Source organism: Cebus imitator, unplaced genomic scaffold (assembly GCF_001604975.1).
Source record: "Cebus imitator isolate Cc_AM_T3 unplaced genomic scaffold, Cebus_imitator-1.0 Scaffold56, whole genome shotgun sequence".
Lineage (NCBI taxonomy): Eukaryota > Metazoa > Chordata > Mammalia > Primates > Cebidae > Cebus > Cebus imitator.
This window is the reverse complement of record NW_016107371.1, coordinates 3,188,512-3,209,632: the sequence shown is the minus strand read 5'-3', so window position 1 is coordinate 3,209,632 and position 21,121 is coordinate 3,188,512. Positions and strand designations below refer to the sequence as shown.

General features: G+C 33.0%; 1 protein-coding gene across 49 annotated transcripts in view; it reads right to left on the bottom strand.

Annotated features, from left to right (window-relative positions):
* RIMS2 (regulating synaptic membrane exocytosis 2) overlaps positions 1–21,121 on the bottom strand; it is a 688,984-nt gene that overhangs the window by 155,491 nt on the left and 512,372 nt on the right. For 23 of the 49 annotated variants that reach the window (XM_037738660.1, XM_037738669.1, XM_037738672.1 and 20 more), the window contains 2 exons: positions 3,904–4,076; positions 2,837–3,088 (listed from right to left, as the gene is read on the bottom strand). The exons of 14 other annotated variants lie outside the window; for them this stretch is intronic. In XM_037738660.1, the coding sequence (XP_037594588.1) occupies positions 2,837–3,088; positions 3,904–4,076 (425 nt within the window). The remainder of the gene's footprint in view (positions 1–2,836; positions 3,089–3,903; positions 4,077–21,121) is intronic. 12 more of the 49 variants (XM_037738699.1, XM_037738674.1, XM_017528943.1 and 9 more) reach the window with 1 other exon arrangement.

Sequence of the window (21,121 nt, the reverse complement as noted above, 5' to 3'; positions counted from 1 at the left end):
ATTTTTTTTTCCTTTATATTAGTTTGGTGCAAAAGTAGTTGCAGCTTTTGCCATTAAAAGTAATGGCATTAAAAGTAATGGCCATTAAAAGTAATGGCAAAAGCTGCAATTAGTTTTGCACCACCCTTAATAAAACTTAGATTCCAAGTGAAAAGTATAAAATGTCAGTCATGTACAGGTTGAGCATTCCCTAATTGAAAATCTGAAATACTAAATGCTCAAACTTGCTGAGTGCCACAATGCACAGTGACCTTTAAATCAAAACACCACATTGTAAGGAGAGACAAAAAGCCTGCCACTGTTTTTTGTTGCTATTGCTTAACAGCTGATACAGGAATTCTGGTGATGCTACTATGCTGCTTAATTACCTGAACACATTACCTTTTCACTGTATTAATAGTTTGTCACATTTTTAAATGTTAAGTACTTATGTGTTAATAAGTGCAAGAAAGTGACTACTTGTTGGGAGCATAGAAATTCAGAGTAAGAAATGGTGATGATACCAAACAACCACAGATTGTCCACATGAGTGACTGAGATAGATGTCTTTGCTTGCTCCTGATCATTCAATGCAAACAAGCTGTGTTTCACGCACAAAAGTATTTTGTGTATAAGGTGTTTATGAAACATAAATGAATTTAGTGTTTACACTTGGGTCCTATCCTCAATATATCTCATTACATACATGCAAGTATTCCAAAATCTGAAAACATTCCAAACTCTGAAACACTTCTTGTCCCAAGCATTTCAGATATGAAATATCCAATCGGTATTATAGAATAAGATTTTTCCAAGAACATAAGTTGTTATTAATGTTTAAACAGTCTATGATTGCGTTAATCAACTACCAAAACAAAATGATGCTTGGAATACTCAAACATATTTTCCCTCACAATAAAGACTGTTAGATTTATTCTAAGAAGTAAAGGCAAATCCAAGAGCCTGTGTTGCAATGATTAATGAGTGCTACCAACATTTTCTTATAAACAATTGCAGTTGATACTTCTTGCCATGTTCCAGGTATCTGTTTCCTACAGAGATCAACCTGGCCTCCTCTAGTTTATAGTTCTAGAAGAATTACAGAGTTACTTAAGTTAAGTGCAGGGCTTTGATGAACCATGTTTCTAGAATATACCGTCTTTCCCTTTTCCTTGAAAAATAATGTGCTCTTTTTTTGAAGAAATGGTGAAGTGAGTTCTATTTAAAAATCAGAAATTTAAGGTTATAGTCTTCTCTGAATCTCTGCCCAGCAAGCCACGTATGCCAGTGTGGGTTCTGGGCTCCAGGCAAACACAAATGGGCTCATGTGTTCTCATCTATACAGTATGCAGAAAACACATTAGAGACTCATTCTTTTCTTTGCTCTTGGAAGAAAGAAACTCTTCTGTCTCTTTCCAAGGACATCTTAGAAAGTTTTTCTCTGTGAATTAGTGATGAAATAATCTTATGCCCAAGAAATCAGAAAAAATGGTCATCTTTATTAGCAAACTAATGTAATTATCAAAGTTAAACACCAAAGACAGATTTGAAATTACTAATTTAGACTCAAATAATAAAATATGCCTTACTTAAGATTCATTTTTATGTTTAATGCCTGTTATAGAGAAACTTTCATAGAGCACAAATATAGTTAAATATATCTAAGATGAAAAGTGACATGACATTAGCTAAATCACTGAATTGTATACTCAATGGGTAGAGATCTATCCCAATTATCTGTCTCACTAACTGTAAGAAAATCAGAAATTTAGATTGGACTTAGATATAATGTTACAAAATCTTGCTTATAATTAGGAAGTGCTTTATTGAGCAGGCTTAACACAAAATCAAATTCTAAACTACTGGAAAACTCAATCCCTCCAAAATGTACATAATTTACAATTTTCAGCTCATATAAATATAATTAGAACAACTTCATATCCTCAAGCAGAGGATAAAGTCTTACTGCACACTTGTGCTGATTTGACTGTATGTAATATATATAATGCTGTAAAGATAACTTCATACTTACTGGCTTGCTCTATGAAATTTAAATATAGTTGTTTTTATGCCATGCTACCTGTATTTCTTCCCTGCCTTTCTCCCTGTTCAAAGTTTCCTCTCTACAAATTTATCTAATGGAATGACTTTAAGAAAGGCATAACCCCACATTTGCATTCTAATAAACCCTGAGGCATCTACTCTGTCTTTTCAGAGTATTAAAAAAACACTGCCCCTGTTTTGTAATCTTCTGCAGGACTCAAGCTGTACTAGAACCTACTAGAAAACTAAGAAGAAGCAAGGGAACCAAGAGCCAGAATAAACTCTACTGTTTGCTACCTATATTCTCACTCATTTTTGAAGTTTGTTTCTAGTTATAATATTTCTTTTTTTTCTAGTTATAGTTATAATATTTCTTATAAAATAAGCTCAATTTTTTCAGCCACTTCAGAAGTTCATTTTAAGGAATTTTGCCTTATTTTTGTCTAAAGCAGTCTTCAATATTGCTAAAGAATTTTTATGTTTCTCTTTTCAATGATCTTTATTAGACCTTACAGATAAAGTATATAGTAATTCATGTTAAAAGATATACAGGGAAATTTACATTTGATTCAGCTATTCATAACAAACTGGAAACAAAATAAATCAGACTATCAGAGTTGGTGATACAAATTCAAGACTGTTTAATAAATCAATCTATTTGATAATAGTTTGCTAACATATTAACTAGTAATATGAGACACTAAATAGATAAAACACAAGAAAATAAAGCAAATGTAAATTACAAAATAATTTTTAGGAATAGTAAAAAAGACTACACTACTAATGGGAAATGCCTAAAAATAACATATTTTACCTGGAATCATCTTGTGAGAATCTCCTTTGCAAATCCTCTTTATTCCACTGTTCTTTTTCTTTCCCTTGCTCGGGTATATCTTGTGTTTTTTTCTCGTCTCCTGATTCTCTGTTTTTCTCCTTATTACACGTTTTGGAAATCTCTTTCCCTTTCTCATTCTCATTAATTCTTTCTTCCTTTACCTCTTCCTTCTCATGAACTATCTCTTCGTGCTTATCCCCTTCTTTCCCTCCCTCTTCTATTCCCTTTGGTCTTTTGAAAGCAACACAAATTGAAGGCATGCAAATAAACACACAAAAGAAAGTCAAGAAAAAACATACGAAATTAAACAGAAAGGTAACAAAAACTATCAAAACATAAGTAAAAATTGTATCTTTTAAATGTGGAAAACTTACTTCAGTGTATACTAGAGAAGCACTGTATAAGTAGCACTTAATTGTAATAGTTTTTAAATAATATTTTCCTTTTACAAAATTGCATGAAAAAAGGTAAAAGCTGTGATCTCCCTATTATAAATTTTTAATCCAATAAGGGTAAAAGAAATTTAGCTTAGGCATCTATAAAATCTATAGGAAATGCAAATTATACTAACTTATATACTACATGTATAAATTTTCTTGAGACGATGAGGACATTTTTATTCATATATAAAAATTTCAAGAGGAGGGGAAAGCATCCCACTGAAAAAGTAATATTCTTAAGTTTTCTAATAACAAAAGTACTATTTTTCATATTTCTTGGAACATTAAAAATTCGTCTCAGCCATCACTTTTACTTCAGTAAAGATATAATAAAGGTATAAATTTTTAAATTATAAAAATGAAAAAAGATATTTCCAGTGATTTAGTAAGCAAAATTATCAACAGTTCCATAGAAATGTCTTCTGTGTTAAGAAGTCTGAAATATGGATTAAAATATATTAAAAAGTAGTATGTTCAGAAGTTAAGTTCTCCTTGTTTTAAAATATATATTAACCTTTTAGAAATAAAGAGTTTTATGTTCATCCAAGAAACATAAGGACCTAAATCATATTTAGAGAAATTTACTGTTGAAATCCCCTTACTCACCTGATTTTCTTGTTTCCTCTTGGCCGTTCTGATTGGACAGACATGTAGCTTGTGCTGCTGAAACGAGAAGCACTACTAGTCCTTGAAACCGCAGATATATCACTTACATCACTGTCCGAAGATTTAGTAGAAACATTATCTGCCCCTCTATGAGGATCCCATCCTGATCGATACTGTTAACACAGATTGACAAATACGCAGAAGTTGTCAGTATTACCACACAAAGCAATTATTAGCTTTCTCCTATTTCAGCACTTTAATTGTCCACAGAGGAAACTGCAAAACCCCAATCAGTTGCATATAAAACAAAAGTGAATGGCAATTATCCTAAAAGAAAAATTCAATTTATATGAAACCTTTGTTTTTAGCAAAGTAATTAGAATGTTTTTGCCACACCCCAATGAAGGCCATTAAAATAGTTTCGAAACAGCACTGGCCTCAGGAAAGAACATTTGGGTAAAATCTGGGAAATAAACATTTGGCTTAATATTAGGAAGTACAATTTTTTATTTTTTAATAAAATTTGAAAAAAAAACCCACGTACAATAAAGCTGCTGTTATAACTTTAAAAAAACCAATTCTAGTAGCCATCAATTAATCCATTATGCTTCACTGAAAACCTAGAGATAATATAAAATCTAATTATTAAACCATTAACTCTTTTTAGACGAGTCAAGAAAAAAGAGAAAGTTTAATTTCAGAGTGGTTGCTGGACTTTGATGAATCCTAGAAATACTAGAAAAAGTCATTATTATTTACAATAGTTCAAACTTCCTGGAATTAAAATAATCAGATAGTTAACTGGCACAGCCAGGGTTGCAGAGTATTCTGAGGTTTTCAAATATTCTGGTAAATTAAAAACCATTATAAATGCTTTATGTTAATGACCTATTCTCATAAAATACATTTAATGTAAAAACTAATGCAAAAAATTTAACTTTATTTTGGCAACAAAAAATCATCTGCTAAGAGTCCTCTTGTTAAGATGTAAAAAGGACAAACCTTGGTGTCTGGAAACCTAGAGTAAGAAAAACTCTCACCAGTTGAATAAATTTGAGCAAATCATTTAATCTGTAAAAGGCTTCTTTTTAAAAAATCAATAATATCTTTTTCTGCAAGGCTGATTTGAAAATTAGAACTAAGACATATGTGTTATCTGGCATAATGTAAGTGAATGTAGTATGTGTTATTACTGCATTACTACAACTTGGTCATACAACAGTATTCTTGCTATAAACATCGAATATGACTATTATTGGGTGAAGAGATTATTTGCTAATTGATTTTTATTTGTTTAGATGCACTTCAATCCTAATGCTGAAACATTCTTATCTAGTTAATTTTGCAAAGGAGAATTTTCTAATCACAGATACTAGCAAATTTCAAAAAGCCTTAGAAAGATGATTATTTTATATCAACTACTTGCTATGTTTTAAAGAATAATTACCTAAACAATCCTCCATGAATAACAATTCATTGCAAATATTAAATAGACATAAACATTTTGGCCAAGAGAAACTGAGTGGCAACAGGGCATAGTTTAAACAATAGATCCGATACAAGTGACCTGTTGCTTTTTTTCCAAAACCTCTCAGTATCTAGCTATCCATTTTTAAGTTAATAATTGACTCTTCTTCAAATGTAAAGTAAAGGAATTATTTCTAATGCTCCATAAAATTTTAGTCAAATCCATTAACCTAGCAACATATATTCACTTTAGGTGAGAATTAGCCTTTCTTAGTCCATTTTAACTTTCTATTTTGTTAGATAAACTCTCAATTGTCAAAAAGCATACAATTAAATTCTTGTAAAAATTGCTGCCTTTTCCCAGGAAATATCTATTTAAATAGAACGACAGGGTTGGATTTTAAAAGGAACATTATCAATTTACAGTGGATTTATTCAAAGGTAATTTAGATAATAATATTATTTTTCAAATAAAGTCATTTTAAAATACCAAATATTTTACCTTAAATGGCAATGTTTAAAGCCATTGCCCAGAATAGCATTTAAATGAAGGGTGTCAACATTATCTATGTTATATCTGTCTATATAATATACACAATATGCACACTATATAATAATATAGTGTATACTATATAATATAATACATGATCTATATGTACACTATATAATAATATAGTGTATACTATATAATATAATAAATGATCTATATATGTTTTCACAAAATGTATTTAAATTAAATATGATCTCAAGGTAAGACATATATGAAAGGCTTTCATTTTATTTATATGTTTTTTGGGGCATTTATTGATACAAAAATCAAAGTTTTAAGAAATTTTTCAAAGCTATAAAATTGTTCGATAGATATACTGCATATAGGGAACTTTGTCTGATTCTTATAATTTATAATACAAAAGAAAAGCCATCTGCTATTCTTTCTTTTAAAGTAATTTATTATCAAATATGAAAGCAGTTTTGATAATATATTTCTCATTTATTCTTGATCATGGGATTATTATATCATCTAAAATCAAATGGAAAACTGTAAGTTTTAACTCTAGCAGTAGTAAGGGCAATAATGTAATCATTAAGAGCCAATGCTCTGGAGTTGGACTGAAACATTGGTTTGAATTCTGGCTATGTGAATTATTAGGTTTGTGATCTTGGATCAATTGCTTCTATGAGTCTCAGTTTGCATCTGTTAAAACGTGAATAATAATTTTGCCTATCTCCAAGGCTTGCTGCAAGGATTAAACATGATAATGCGTGTAAGGCACTTAGCACAATATCTGACACATGACAAGTGATGACAAATGATGACAATGATAATGATGATGATAATGATTAAATAGTAGCCAAATACTGGCTTATATAAATTTCAGGAATATTTTTGACTAAAGAATATTAAGTAGGAATACTTAACAATAAATATATTAAGACCGTACTACAAAAACATAATTATTTTTACATAGATCCAAGAGATCTGTTTCAGAAAAATATTAAACCCAACTTTACCACTTACTCCTAGTATGTCCTCAGACTCCACCTTCCCCATTTGGCCAGGTTCATCCATATCCCATCACCTAATAGGGAAATACTGATTCCCAACTGCAGGAGGAAGAATATCTTTATCTCAGCAGGAAATATATGACACTTCTTGGCTGACACAGGGCATGCCTCATTTTTAATATTTGTCTTAGAACCTTATCCTGATATCCAAAGCCACCTGGTACTCTTGTATCCCATGCTTTCCTGATTGGTTTCTGTCCGATTTGCTTTTCTTCCATTTCTGAAATCTAACTGCTTACCTGACTTTCAATTTAAGTAGTTAGGATTTTGATTTTGTCTACTCTATTCTTTGTCTTTTTAGGTCTGTCATGATGTCTAGTCTTGTTGCCATGATTCATAATTGCACAAAGGCTAGAATAAGGCTTTCATTTTTAAATTTTTAAAACACAGGTTAGCATGGTGTGCATTGTTCATATCTTTATTGGAAGACTTCTCAAATCATCCAGTTTGCTGAGCTAAAATTTTAGATATGCAAAATTTAAGGAAAAATAAGATTCTCCATACTGTATTTTTCTGCCTTTTTTCACAGCATTAAAATAGCATAAAGGTTTTATGCCTTTTATTCACACACAACCCAATGACAAGAGATAGTGTGTGTATAATTCATCACATATGACCTCCTGTCATAGGGCTTCTGTGTGTATATATATGTGTATGTGTGCATATATATATGTAAATGTGCTCATGTTTAATTTTCAAATCTCCTATTAGACTACAAACTCCTAAAGGCCAGCACAGTATCTTCCTCATCTTTGTGTGTCTCTTAGCACCTAAGAGTCAAAGATTTAACTTAATTAATTTAAACTCTCAGGTTTAGATTTCTTACCAGAAAGATAAGGATAAACTCCATTTTAAGAATTTTTGAGAAAAATATATTCAAAATAATATATTCAAAATACATAATAGTATGCTTAGCAAATAGCAAAGGCTTATTTCCAATGCTTAAAGCAGAAGGTCATAAATAGAAGGACACTGAATGGAATAGTTTGTGTAAAGAAAGAAGAGAAATTAGCTAAAGGCTCTAGTCTAATGATGATTCTGCTATCTACTCAAGACTTGCACCAGGTATATTTCTCTACTGACTTCTAAACAACTGAGCATGCTTACCATTGGGATTAGCTCAGGTTTCCATTACAAATAGACATATACTTTTAAAAATGAGAAATCTGGACAGTGAGAAAGAATATGAAAAATACTTTTTATAAATAAAATTTCAGAAGAATACATTTTGAACATATTTAGAGTATAACATATTCACATATACAACTCAACCCCCACCCCCAGAAATCCAAGTACTAAATGACTTAATACTAGAGTCAACACTTAAAATGGATAAATGTAGTTTTGCTTTTCCTAAAATATGACAGACAGAAGTTATATACTTCACAATGAGAGAGAAGCAGCTGAATTATTATTATACCAAGGTAATGAGCTATAAATGTGAATAAATAAATATATTTATTTGGGAAATGATTGGTGTTAACTTGGCACTATATGATACATAATGTTTTAAATAATTAGCATGTATTAGAATACAGTTAATAGATGAACAATGAATGGTCTGTTAACCATTCTCTTTAATGGAACAAAAACAAAGAAGATTTACTGCCTAGGATATCATGATCTCAGCTGAAAACTGTGCTTCGATTAGAGATGATTAAAATCTTGGAAGAGAGTAAGGAAGTTTTTCTGAACAACACTTTAATGTTTTGTACATTACTATTAAGAAGATCATGAACTAGAAAAATTTACAGGAAATGATTATTCTTCAGGATGTTCCAGACTCTTAGAGTTCCTAAATGGCCTGGAAAAGTTAAGGTTCTTTCTATATATCTAACATTAGTGGAAAGTAACAGCATCTGCGGAGTTCTATTGAAAAGAAGGCTATTATTGAAGTGTTAAAATGGTACACTTAAAAGAATTAAAATTTCTAAAATCAGTTTCACTTTCTCCAGTTCTCATTTGAAGTTCTTAGGTTAGGCAATTTTCTAGTATGATTTCTCTAAAGCACCTCAAGAACTCTGGTTGTTTGATCTTCAGACAAAAGATGGGGGTTAGGATTATGAATTTCCTTAACTATCACTTGTCTTCAATTTTATAAATCTCACCAGATAACTACAATTTATTGTATAAAACACTAATCAAAAAATTAATTATTGCAAAATACTGGACAATATAGAATCCCAATTTTGAAGAAAAATAAGTCTTATGCTATCAAGAAGTACTTGGATACCTGAATATCATATTCAGGAAGGAAATGCTGAGTTATTCAAAAGATAGGGGGGAAAAACACTAAGGCAGATAAAAGTTAGGCTGAAGTTCTGGGCAGGGCTCTTGGTATCAGTCTTTGGGAGGCAGAGGATAAACAGGGCAGAGGGCATTCCTGCACTTCAGTCATTAAATAACCATGTTCATTTTCATTGTCTTGTTTTTATTTTATATCATAATTTAAAGAAAATAGTTGTTGCTCTTTAACAGTAACACAATTGCAGGTACTTTTTCTTTGATGAGCTACTTACAGATGATGTTTTTCTCTGTCCTACCCAAGGCTCTTTATTGGTGCCTGACATGAATGCTGAATTGCATAAAAAATGTATTTGTCATAGATAATTCTGTTTAGCTATGACTTCTAAAGAGGATATTGTGTGATAATGGTCTAAACTTGGGAGGGAGCGGGCAGAGAGAAAAGGCTGCAGAGACTTGAGGACTTAAATTTAAGATTTAGTCTTGTAAACAACATTCTGCAAATGAAACCCCAGCTTCAAAGATTTTTGATAGCTGTGAAGCTCAAAGGGAAGGAGTCCACGGTAAAGCTGAGCCTAATGAACATCATGCCTCAGTCTGGGAAGGAGAACAGGATATAAAGTTTTCACTGGAGACTGAGGCATTGAATTTTCTTTCTTGATAGTCTTCAGGCCTGATGGCATCTTCAGTTTGGTATAGTAATTAAACTAGCTACAATTGTTACTGGTATACCCTGTGAAATGTACTGTTGTAAATAATGTATGTGGATTATTTTATTTAATTCCCACAAACCTTATGAGGTGGCCTTTGTGATAGCTGAAGTCAGAAGGAAGTACAGTTAGGTAGGATGAGCCATGCTCAACACCCTCTCCATAAAATAGGTCTAGACATCCTCTAAGGCACAGTTTAAGATGGCACCTCCTTTGTGAAGTCTTCCTTAACTCCTTCAAAGAGAATTAATCACTGCCTCAAATGTTCCTCAACTACTTTACTCATGCCTTTATTACAATTTTATCATGCCATATTATGTATACTTCTCCCTTGTCCATCCATCCACGTATCAATCATCTATCTATCCATCTATTTGCAATCTACCCACCCCCGCTAGATTATAAACTCCCAGAGGATAATGACTTTTGTTGATTTTAGTAACCTTATTATCTATATCTGGCCCTGGCACTTAGAAGGAACTCAATGAATGTTTAATGATCGAAATGATTGGAATGATTTAGCTTTATCTGGGCCATATACTGAAGTATTTTTCCATTATTAAGTATCAAATCACAGTATAAGATATTGGATTGATAGCTGTATAGAGTTTAGTCACCTAATCATTTCATTCTCTTTGGTGAATATAGGCAGTGGTGTTACAGTAAATGTTTAACAACTAGCTTTCTGGGGGAAAACATGCCAATTTATTGAGTTTTCTGATTTCTGTAATATAAATACTCCCATTATGGCTGATTTCAAGTTACCAAGTGGTCACTGAACAAACAGTTGGGCATACCACTGATTGTGGGGTTTAGGAATACAGGCTTTGTTTATAGGGCTCACTAAGACCCCTTAGGAGACAATGAGTAAGGGACAATAAATATTTACTATGTATCAAGACCTGTGATTTCATTTAAAGCTCACATTGAACCTGTGAAGAAGGCATTTTCTCCATTCTATAGATGTAGAAACAGACTCATCCAGTGAAGTCTTCGAAACATGAAACTGCAAGAACAGCTTAAGGTAAAAAGCTGCAGTTAAAAAAAGGGTAGCCATTAGCATGTATGCAAAGACTTACTAACAAACCAGCTGTCGCTTGATGTGAAGGAAATTTGTGAGGTGAATAATTTTTCCTGGAGAATTTACAGAGGAAGAATTACTGCCAGTAGTCAATTATGACTTTCCCCAAGGCTTGGCTTTGTGGGAACTCAATGTCCATTAGTAATCAGCTTCTCCTTGAGAAACAACCTTAATTTATTTCTATCGATTTCTCAGTTTTTAGAGATACAAATGCCAGTGCTGCAATGAAACCCCAGGTTTACAGATCTTAGGTAGCTGCAAAGCCTTTGCTTTTGCCCTCAACAAATGAATTTACCATGCTCTTCAAGAGAATTAACAATTCTTAACAATTCAAGAGAAATAACAATTCTTATCATGTACCAAAACAGTTCTCAAAAAAACCCACCAGAACAAAAACCTCCAATAACATCCTAATTTACCAGTCAGTGGTATCTTTTTAATTTTCTTCCTTCCCCTCTCTTCTTGAAAATTTCCCATAATGGCTTCTTAGATAATGTTACTCATGGTTCTACTCTACGTCCCTGACTATAACTTTTAAATATCCTTTCTCAGCTTTGTTTTCCCTAACCTGGTTTTAAATTATATTTTCTCAAAGTTTCCATCTTTACCTCTTCTTTTAACTATAATATATTATACCAGGATGATATAATCCATTATCTACCCATTTTAAATACCAAGTAATGACTAATAAAATTCTTATTCTCACCTCTCCCAAACTTCAGACCTAGATGCTGACAGGTCATCTCCTGTATATTGTTTTGTAGGCACATGAAATTCAATGTAGCCCAAACCAAATGTATTCTTTCACCCCATACCAGTTCTCCTTGTATCTCTTATGTTCCCTGCACTATAGGTTCAATATCCAACTAAAACCTAGAAAAGTTGTGAATTATCTTTGACTCCTCCTTTCCCAGTAACCTCCATTCTAATCAGTCAATAAATACTACTTATCATTTAATGGAAACAAATATCTAAATATTTAGTTATCTGGCGGTTATGAATGGGTCCTTGGTCTTTCATTTTGGTAACTAAAGTATTTAATACCTATTTATTTGTGCAGTTTTGCTGAATGCCTACTAAATATTCCCTTTCCCCCTTTGGTTTTATTAAAAGAATCCACAGTGATTTTACTAACAACAAAACAAAACAACTTCGTTTTCTATGTTGTATCTAAGATATGAATATATGAATGTGACCTCTGAAATATAAGCAGGAATCTGAGGGTGGGGTTTGGGGAGAGCTACTACATTTCTGATTACAGTGAGCTGACACAGCTGGCATGACAATATGACTTTCCCTCTTCTTTTTTCTTTCTTATTGGAGTTCAAACCTGAGCCTACAGCTACAGTGGCCATTCTGTGATTATGAGAATGGATGTTTTAATTATATAAGATAAATAACGAAAGGAGAATAGGAAGACAGAGCGCTCAGGTCTTAAGTAATAGCACCAGACCTAGGCTGTTTGGATTTCTTGTTGTGTGAAGTAACATTCCTAGTTTATTCAGATAATTTTGTCAGGTGTTTTGCTATAAACAGCTGAGGGCAAACATGACTGTTATACTTTCCGGAATGCAAACTCTTCCTGGTCTGTGTCGGAAAAAAAATTCTGACTTTATAGTATAAACATATTCTGTAAGCAACAATATTGATGAAAATCGTAACAGTCATCTAAGTTTGATGATAAGAGGCAGTATACCATAATGACCAAGGGATTAAGAGTTAAAAGATATGGGAGCATAACTGCTTTTCTGCTTACTAGGAGCTACACAATCTTAGGCAAGTTTTTTCTTTAAGTCTGCTTCTAGATCCATATTGTGGACATAATATCTTCTTAATAGGACCAATATGAGCTTTAAATGAGATCACAGGTCTTGACACATAGTAAATATTTACCATCATAATAATTAGGCATAGTCCATGATGAAATGAAAGAAGCTGTAGATTATGATACTAAACTTACACCACCATTAAGCCATAAGCTCAAAAATTTTACCTTGACTTGAAAAAAACATGAATATGACTATGAATACTTTATAAATAGGTTCCTAATTGCATGTCTCACAAAAAAAAACAAAAACTATAAGAGCATTGTCCTTTGACACTAGATTGGTTTATTTATTTAGAGTAGGATAATAGCAAATCCACCTTGGAAATTCAGGTTTATTCATTCTTGAAATTGTTCTACTTGAGTTAGGTTTTTTGTTTCATTTTGTTCTGTTTTTTTTTGTTTGTTTTTTTTGTTTTTTTTTTGACAGAGTCTCACTCAGTTGCCCAGGCTGGAGTGCAGTGACACGATCTTGGCTCACTGCTACCTCCATCTCCCAGATCAAGCCATTCTCCTGCCTCAGCCTCCCGAGTAGTTGGAATTATAGATGCCCACCACCATGCCTGGTAATTTTTGTATTTTTAGTAGACATGGGGTTTCACCACATTGGGCAGGCTGGTCTTGAATTCCTGACTTCAAGTGATCTGCCTGCTTTGCCCTCCCAAAGTGCTAGGGTTACAGGTGTGAGCCACCATGCCTGGCCCAAGTTAGTTTTTATAATTATGTTTACACTTGATACTAAGGAAAGTTAAACTGAGGATGGTGACAATTAATCACCATAACACTAATAATAATTACAATTTAAATACTTTTTATGATTTACAAACAACTTTCAAATATTTTATATATAGTTTTCTTTTTCACATCTGATAAAACAGCTTTTTAACATTTTATAGATAATATGTAACACAACATTAACACTTAGCTATGTATTGATTTAGATGTAACCATATTGGTAATTTTTTTCAATAGCTTTAGATTTATTTGTCAACCCTTTATTATTCAGTAATAGCTAAAGCTCATGTCATCTGAAATATCTGCCTCAGTCAAGAAGTGTTCTCAAAGTTCGTTTTTCTCAGACCCTTACATATGTTAATAATAATATTCTGGTACATACATACAATTTCATGTCTATCCAAGCCACAGAGGGTGGAACAAAATGCCTGCTGCTAATCTAAATGAATGTTCCCAGTTTAAAGCACTTATGTTATTGTTATGACTAAATGCTTCTCCAAGCCCTCAGATCAGAAACCCATAAGATCTAGCTAGAATTAAGAAAAGTCATAAAGAAACTCTCACTAGCCATAAGAATTCCTGGCACTTGGCCCTTTGTGACCATCTTTAAACATTATATGGCTTATTTATATGATTTTTATGAATGTTTAAAGACTATTTATATAATATAATTGGATATAGGGTATAGATATTACAGATATCATGTGGCAAGCTAGCATCCCAAAAGTTGCAGCAGAAATAAGACATGAGAACACAGCAGTAGGACCAATGCCCTGGGAATCTGAAGCAGGCAGAAACACAACAAAAATATATGAGTTGGAGATAGGAACTAAAGTTGCCTTTCAATTATTAGTATTTTAGAAGGCAATAGCATAGCATAACTCAAGGTACTTGTGTTGAATAGAATCAGGGCTAAATAATAGCTTGAATAACTATGTAACGTTATTCCTAAAGGGGCCTGAGAATTGCTCTGATCTATCAAACTCAGGGATAGGGCAAATATAGTTACATTCTTTAGAAATCTGAAGAGGTCTACTACTCTTGTTCCCTGTGTAAGAAGACAGAGCAGTATCAACTGGGCTTACTGAAAGATCATTTGGGATGGAGCCAACAGTCAAAGCAGAGACAAAGACTGACAATTACTTCTTGCTGAGACTATTACAATAGCCTCCTAATGGGACTCCTTGTCTGTAATATCCTTTTCAAATGCATCTTATCATTAGAGTTATCTTCTAAAAGCACAAATTTGTTCATATCAGCAACTTCCTTGAAAATCTTCAAAACCAATCATTCAATATGGGTTGTATAAAATATAGAAAAATAATATAAAAGATAAATAATATAAATATTAAAATATTAAAAGAATATAGATATATAAATTTTAACATATATAGACGTGAAAAATGTAGGCATTTAAAATATCAAAATACTATATAATAATATAAACATAAAATTTAAAATGTAGTAGAACATTCTATATTTTTAACTGAGAGATTCAAATTTCTCCACAATCTTGTCCCAGCCAACTTTTCCATTCTTTTCTCCTAATACATATCCCCATTTGTTGTATATTTCCACACTAAAGAACTCTTAGCTGTTTCTTAAACATGGTTTGTGCTCATGTAACTCTATAACTTTGTTTAAGCGCTCTCTTCAGCCTGACATGTCCTCTACTTCATGTATTCTATTCTATTCCCAGATTTCTCCCAGTCAAATGAATATTTCTTCTGCTATTCTTCCTATGTGTATTTTTGAAAATTGTATCACTCAACACAGCCTATTTTGTACCATCATTACTTATGTACATGCATTTCTCTAATTTGGTAGTGAAGTCTTGGACTGAAAGGATATGCTAGCCTGCCTTCCTCCATTCTTTCCTTTTCTCCTTCCTTTCATTCTCTTTCTCCTTTTCTTTTCCCCCTCTCGTCATCCCCTTTCTCTTCCTTCCATTAGTCCTTCTTTACTCATTATTTCCTTCATTTTATTGTTATTCATTTGGTTATTTCTCTGGCATTTTCTTTTCTTTAATATTGCAGAACCAGAATCCAGAATCATAGCTGATGAACTTCAGCAATACTCCACATAGAGAGTTCTGACTTGCAGGTAAGAGAAAGATAAGGAATGACCACTGAATGACTACTAAAGTTGTGAAAAAATATTCAAACAGAGAGGGAAAGAAGACTCATATAACCCCCTTCTCTCCTCTCTCTCTCTCTCTATTTTTATGTTGAAGAGAACAGCCAAGAAAATTTACCTAGTGCCGAACCACACATTTGCCTATTCATTTATCACTGAGACATTCACAAATTCGCCATATTTTAAAGCTAAAAGGGGCCTCAGAGAGAATGTTATATAGTTTTCTGATTTTATAGATGAGAAAATTGAGAAATAGAGAAGTGATTGACTAAGATTATACAACTTGCTACTATAAAGGTCTATTTCATTAAACTTTTTTTTTACTTTTATTATCGAATTTGTTTTTATTTTTAATTAAAAGTGATAATTTGTATTCCTTTTAATGGGACACTGGACAAGCAAGTTTAGAACCAATTTCTTTTGAAAATACTCATATTGCTTTCTACTTTAGGTATATGTTTAAAATAAAGATTTTCATCTCTTTCTGAAATTTTGAAAAATCTATCTAAAATGACCTAAATAATCAGAATACAAAATAGCATTATAATTACACTACTTGCAAGTATAATTGGATGGATTTTAACAAAGTAAAACTTTAATTAACAACAATATTATATAAACTAATTTAAATAAAAACATGTTTATGTTGTATTGGAATAACCCCTTTAAACTCATTTAAAATTTAGGCCATTTGATTTTTTTTTTTTTTTTGTAGAAAATCAAAAAGGGCTTAAGAAGTAACATGTTCTTATGTGCCTGGACCCTGGAGACTGTTAGCCTTGTTTGTAAGCATTACCAGTCATGAAAATGACCTGAAAGTGGCCAATAATAAAATCGCAGCCATTTCTTTGTTACTCAGGAAGTTATATTGAGGTAGTAAGTTTTTATTCATCTATCAGAATGGAATTCAACTATATTTTTTATTACTCCTACCTCCCATGTTATAATAAATATTAAAAAATAACTATGATTAATAGACACTCCCATGTGCTAGCCCTAGTGCTATAGAGATGTTTCTGTCCTCTGAAGTTATCAGCAAAGTCCCTTCCTTCATATAAAATACATTCCAAGGCTGGCTGTATTGTTTCCAGACTGGAGTATTATTTTACAATCTTCAAAACTGATGCAATAGAAGTAATCAAATTTCCAAATGTTTAATACAACAATAGATTTATTTTGCTAATAAATAATATCTGTAATCCTCCCAACTAAAGAAAAATTACAACTAAAGTTTGTGCTCCTGAACAAAGCGATTACATAGAATTGTAGCTATTTTCCATAGATTGGCCCTCTTATCTGCAGGTAGCTGCATGCAATTTATGTTTACTAAATAGGGATAAATTAAAATTTCTGCTATAATTCTACAGTGCTCTATAATATACAAGTTGCTGTTTCAACAAATGACTTTTTCTTTTTACATAATACTGCAACACTGGATGACTTTTTCATAATTAAAAATAGTCTTTTTACATCTCCTGGCTTAAAATGTGACTATATGGTAAAAGGTAGCAATTCACAAATACATATAAAGGAAAGGGACCCATGCTTAAATATCAGCATAAAATTATGGCTTTGTGAATCCTATTTAAATGTGGTTTTTATGGCTAAGACAGATAATTTTTAAGATACATTTGCAAACACAAAACCAAAATATTTTATCTCTTGGGATTTGAGAAGGCAGTTGTAAAAATCGGAATAGGGAAAAGTAATAAAATCAAAAAATAAATCAAAAATTCAAAGCAAAACAGTTACAGTTAGTTGCTTTAAAATCTCTATTCACATTGTAATTAAATATGCTTTCATAATGCAGCAAAGCTTTTATTTAAAATATCATTAGCTACTTTGTAGAGATGTGTTATAGGTTGAATTGTGTTCCTTCCAAATTCCTATGCTAAAATCCTCCTCTTCAGTACCTCAGAATGTGACTGTACTTGAAGCTAGGACTTTTCAAGAGGTAATTAAGGTAAAATGGAGTCACATAGTTCCTAATCCAATATGACTGGTGTCCTTATAAGAAAAGATTAGGACACAGACACACACAAAGTGAAGACACAGCAAGAAGGCAGCCATCTGAAAACCAAGGAGAGGCCTCAGAAGGAGCCAGCCCAGACAACGTTGACCTTAAAGTTCTAGCCTCCAAAACTAAGAAAATACATTTCTGTTCTTTAAGCCACTCCTTCTATGGTATTTTGTTATAGCAGCCTTAATCAGCTAATATGGGATGTTAAGGAAAAATAAACCTAAACCAGAAACTTTTTAAATCGAAGATTAATCACAAGTAAAAATATAAAATCTTTAAAATGTCACTAAAATTAGTTACCATTAAGTGTTTTTTTTTTTTTTTTTTTTCAGAGTTTTACTCTTGTTGTCCAGGCTGAAGTGTAGCAATCTTAGTTCCTGGGTTCAAGTGATTCTCTTACCTCAACCTCCCGAGTAGCTGGGATTACAGGCAACTGCCACCAGGCCTGGCTAATTTTTTGTATTTTTAGTAGAGATGGGGTTTCATCATGTTGGCCAGGCTAGTCTCAAACCCTGACCTCAGGTGATCCACCTGCCTCAGCTGCCTAAAGTGTTGGGATTACAGGTGTGAGCCACTGCTCCTGGCCACCACCAAATTTTTAAATGTAGATATTTTATATAACATGAGTGATGAGAAATAAAGGAGAATTTCTTCCAATGAGGCAAGGAATAAGTGAATAGCTGTTAGCTAAATAATGGAGGACTTCAGAGCTTTAGGGTACAAGTAAGTGTATGTGTAAATGCAGATGTATAAATTATGTGTAAATATGATATAATTTTATATCTGCCTACAGGTATATCTATATCAATAGATAGATATTTAAAGTTTAAATACAATCAGGTTGCTAGAGAATAGAAACTATATGATAAGAATTTTGGGTAGACTAAAATTTGAATAGATTGGCAAAAAAGACAACTCAAATAAACTTTAAGCTTTTAAAGTATCATTAAAAAAAAAAAAGAAACTTTTCATCCTTTTCTCCCCATCTGTTTTTAAGATTACCTTAAAGATATACTTATCTATCTTAACAAGATTCCTGATGGCAACAAATATAAACCTGAACCCCGAAGGGCTCTGGTAAGAGGAAGTTATCTGTTAGAAACAATGATTCTTCCTTTTATCCTTCTTTCCTATCATCATCATCATCATCATCATCATCATCATCACCACCACCACCGCAACCATCATTACCATTTCACAGCTAACATTTACTGATTGCTATTACATACCAAGCTCTACTTAGGAGTCACACACACACACACACACACACACACACACACACACACACACACATATATATATATATATATATATATAGAGAGAGAGAGAGAGAGAGAGAGAGAGAGAGGGACAATCTAGAAAACAATATGGCTAGGCATGGTGGCTCATGCCTGTAATCCTAGCACTTTGGGAGGCCAAGGAGGGCGGATCACTTGAGGTCAGGAGTTCAAAATCAGCCTAGCCAACATGGTGAAACCCTGTCTCTACTAAAAATACAAAAAAATTAGCCAGGCATGGTGGCACGTGCCTGTAATCCCAGTTACTCAGGAGGCTGAGGTAGGAGAATTACTTGAACCTGGGAGGTGGAGGTTTCAATGACCTGAGATCATGCCACTGCATTCCAGCCTGGGCAACAAAGCCAGACTCTGTCTCAAAACAAAAAAAAAGAAAGAGAGAGAGAGAGAGAAAGAAAGAAAGAAAATCCTCTGAGATAGGTACTATTACTAACACACCTTATAGAATAAGAAACTGAGGCACAAGGATGTTAAGTAACTTGCCCAAGGTCATACAGAGAGCAGAAGAGGTAGGGTTTTAATCTAGGCAGTTAGGTTATGGAATCTACACTTTTAATACTGCTCTTTAGTATTCATTTAACCATTATCACAAAAAATAAATTAAGGAGTGATTAACAAACTGTCCATATATCTCTATTACCGTAAAGAAGACTTCAAAGTTTCTGCAATAAATGTGGCTGTTATAGTAATTAATAAGATTGTGTACCAATTGTAAGAAGTTATGCTTCCGGCCGGGTGCGGTGGCTCAAGCCTGTAATCCCAGCACTTTGGGAGGCTGAGGCGGGTGGATCACGAAGTCAAGAGATCGAGACCATCCTGGTCAACACGGTGAAACCCCGTCTCTACTAAAAATACAAAACATTAGCTGGGCATGGTGGCGCGTGCCTGTAATCCCAGTTACTCAGGAAGCTGAAGCAGGAGAATTGCCTGAACCCAGGAGGCGGAGGTTGCGGTGAGCCGAGATCGCGCCATTGCACTCCAGCCTGGGTAACAAGAGCGAAACTCCGTCCCAAAAAAAAAAAAAAGAAGTTATGCTTCCAATGGCTCCTTCTCACTTGACATCACAACACCTCTTCTTTTATTTATCTCACAAAGGAAGAAATTATATAAACATAAATAAATTTTTAGTTACTACTAAATGCTAGTTTGATGGATGTTTAATATCACACAAATGAGAAATCTAACCTCACAAACATGAATTTAAAAAGCTATAGAGGCGGAAATGTAACTTAATCATTTTTCATTTTGAACTATGACTCTTAATTAGGCTATATAACCATTTGTCGATTTTGTAAGTGGGAATGAAGCCTTTAATCAGGCCTTGATAAGATTACTACTAGCATCTCGTGCACTTTTACAGCCATATTATATAATGCTGCTCTTATTTGCTAGTTTAATAACCTAAATTTCAAATCTAAGTTTATGTAACTTCATAAATATACTTGGTAAAGGAAGTACCACAGGGTGAGGTAAAAATAAAACATACACAGCAAGTGACTAATTAAAATCCTGGAGGATGTCCGGGTTGGACAAGCAACTTAGACAGCTTAGAAGACTGTAGCCTGCTTTGGGGCCAGAAAGCAATCAAAAGTGTGCAATTATTGGTCAATGTATCCTCAGCAGGTGAGAGGTGGGGAGAGTATTAGGTGGCAGTAACATCCAAGACTCAGCATACTCTCTCATAGTTTCATAGGTTAGTCTGGAATTTAAGAATACTTCTAAGTAATGTAGGTTATTCTTTTTTCTCTTATGCTCCCATATCAGCAGTTTCACTGATCTCCAGAAATTTCTTGTGGGATTCTGCTATAGAACCTGAAGCTGTCTGCTTGCTGGGGCATGAAGAAGTAAACAAAATAGAAAAATATGAAAAAGTAAAATAAGAGTTTACAGAAGTGATGTGTAAGTTTGAAGAAATCCAGGTACAGTCAGTGGCATAGTCGCTGACATCTTCATCAGTACAAGATAACATTACTTGACTTGGCTTGATTGAAAATCATAAGTAAGTGATTTTAATTCTAATTCAAAAATAGAAAACTATTCTGCTGGGTATCTGGTTAGACTATGCCTAGCAGGGATTTTTTTGGAAATCTGAACCCAACTTCTGTTTATCAAACAATAGATTGCTTATTACACGGAAGA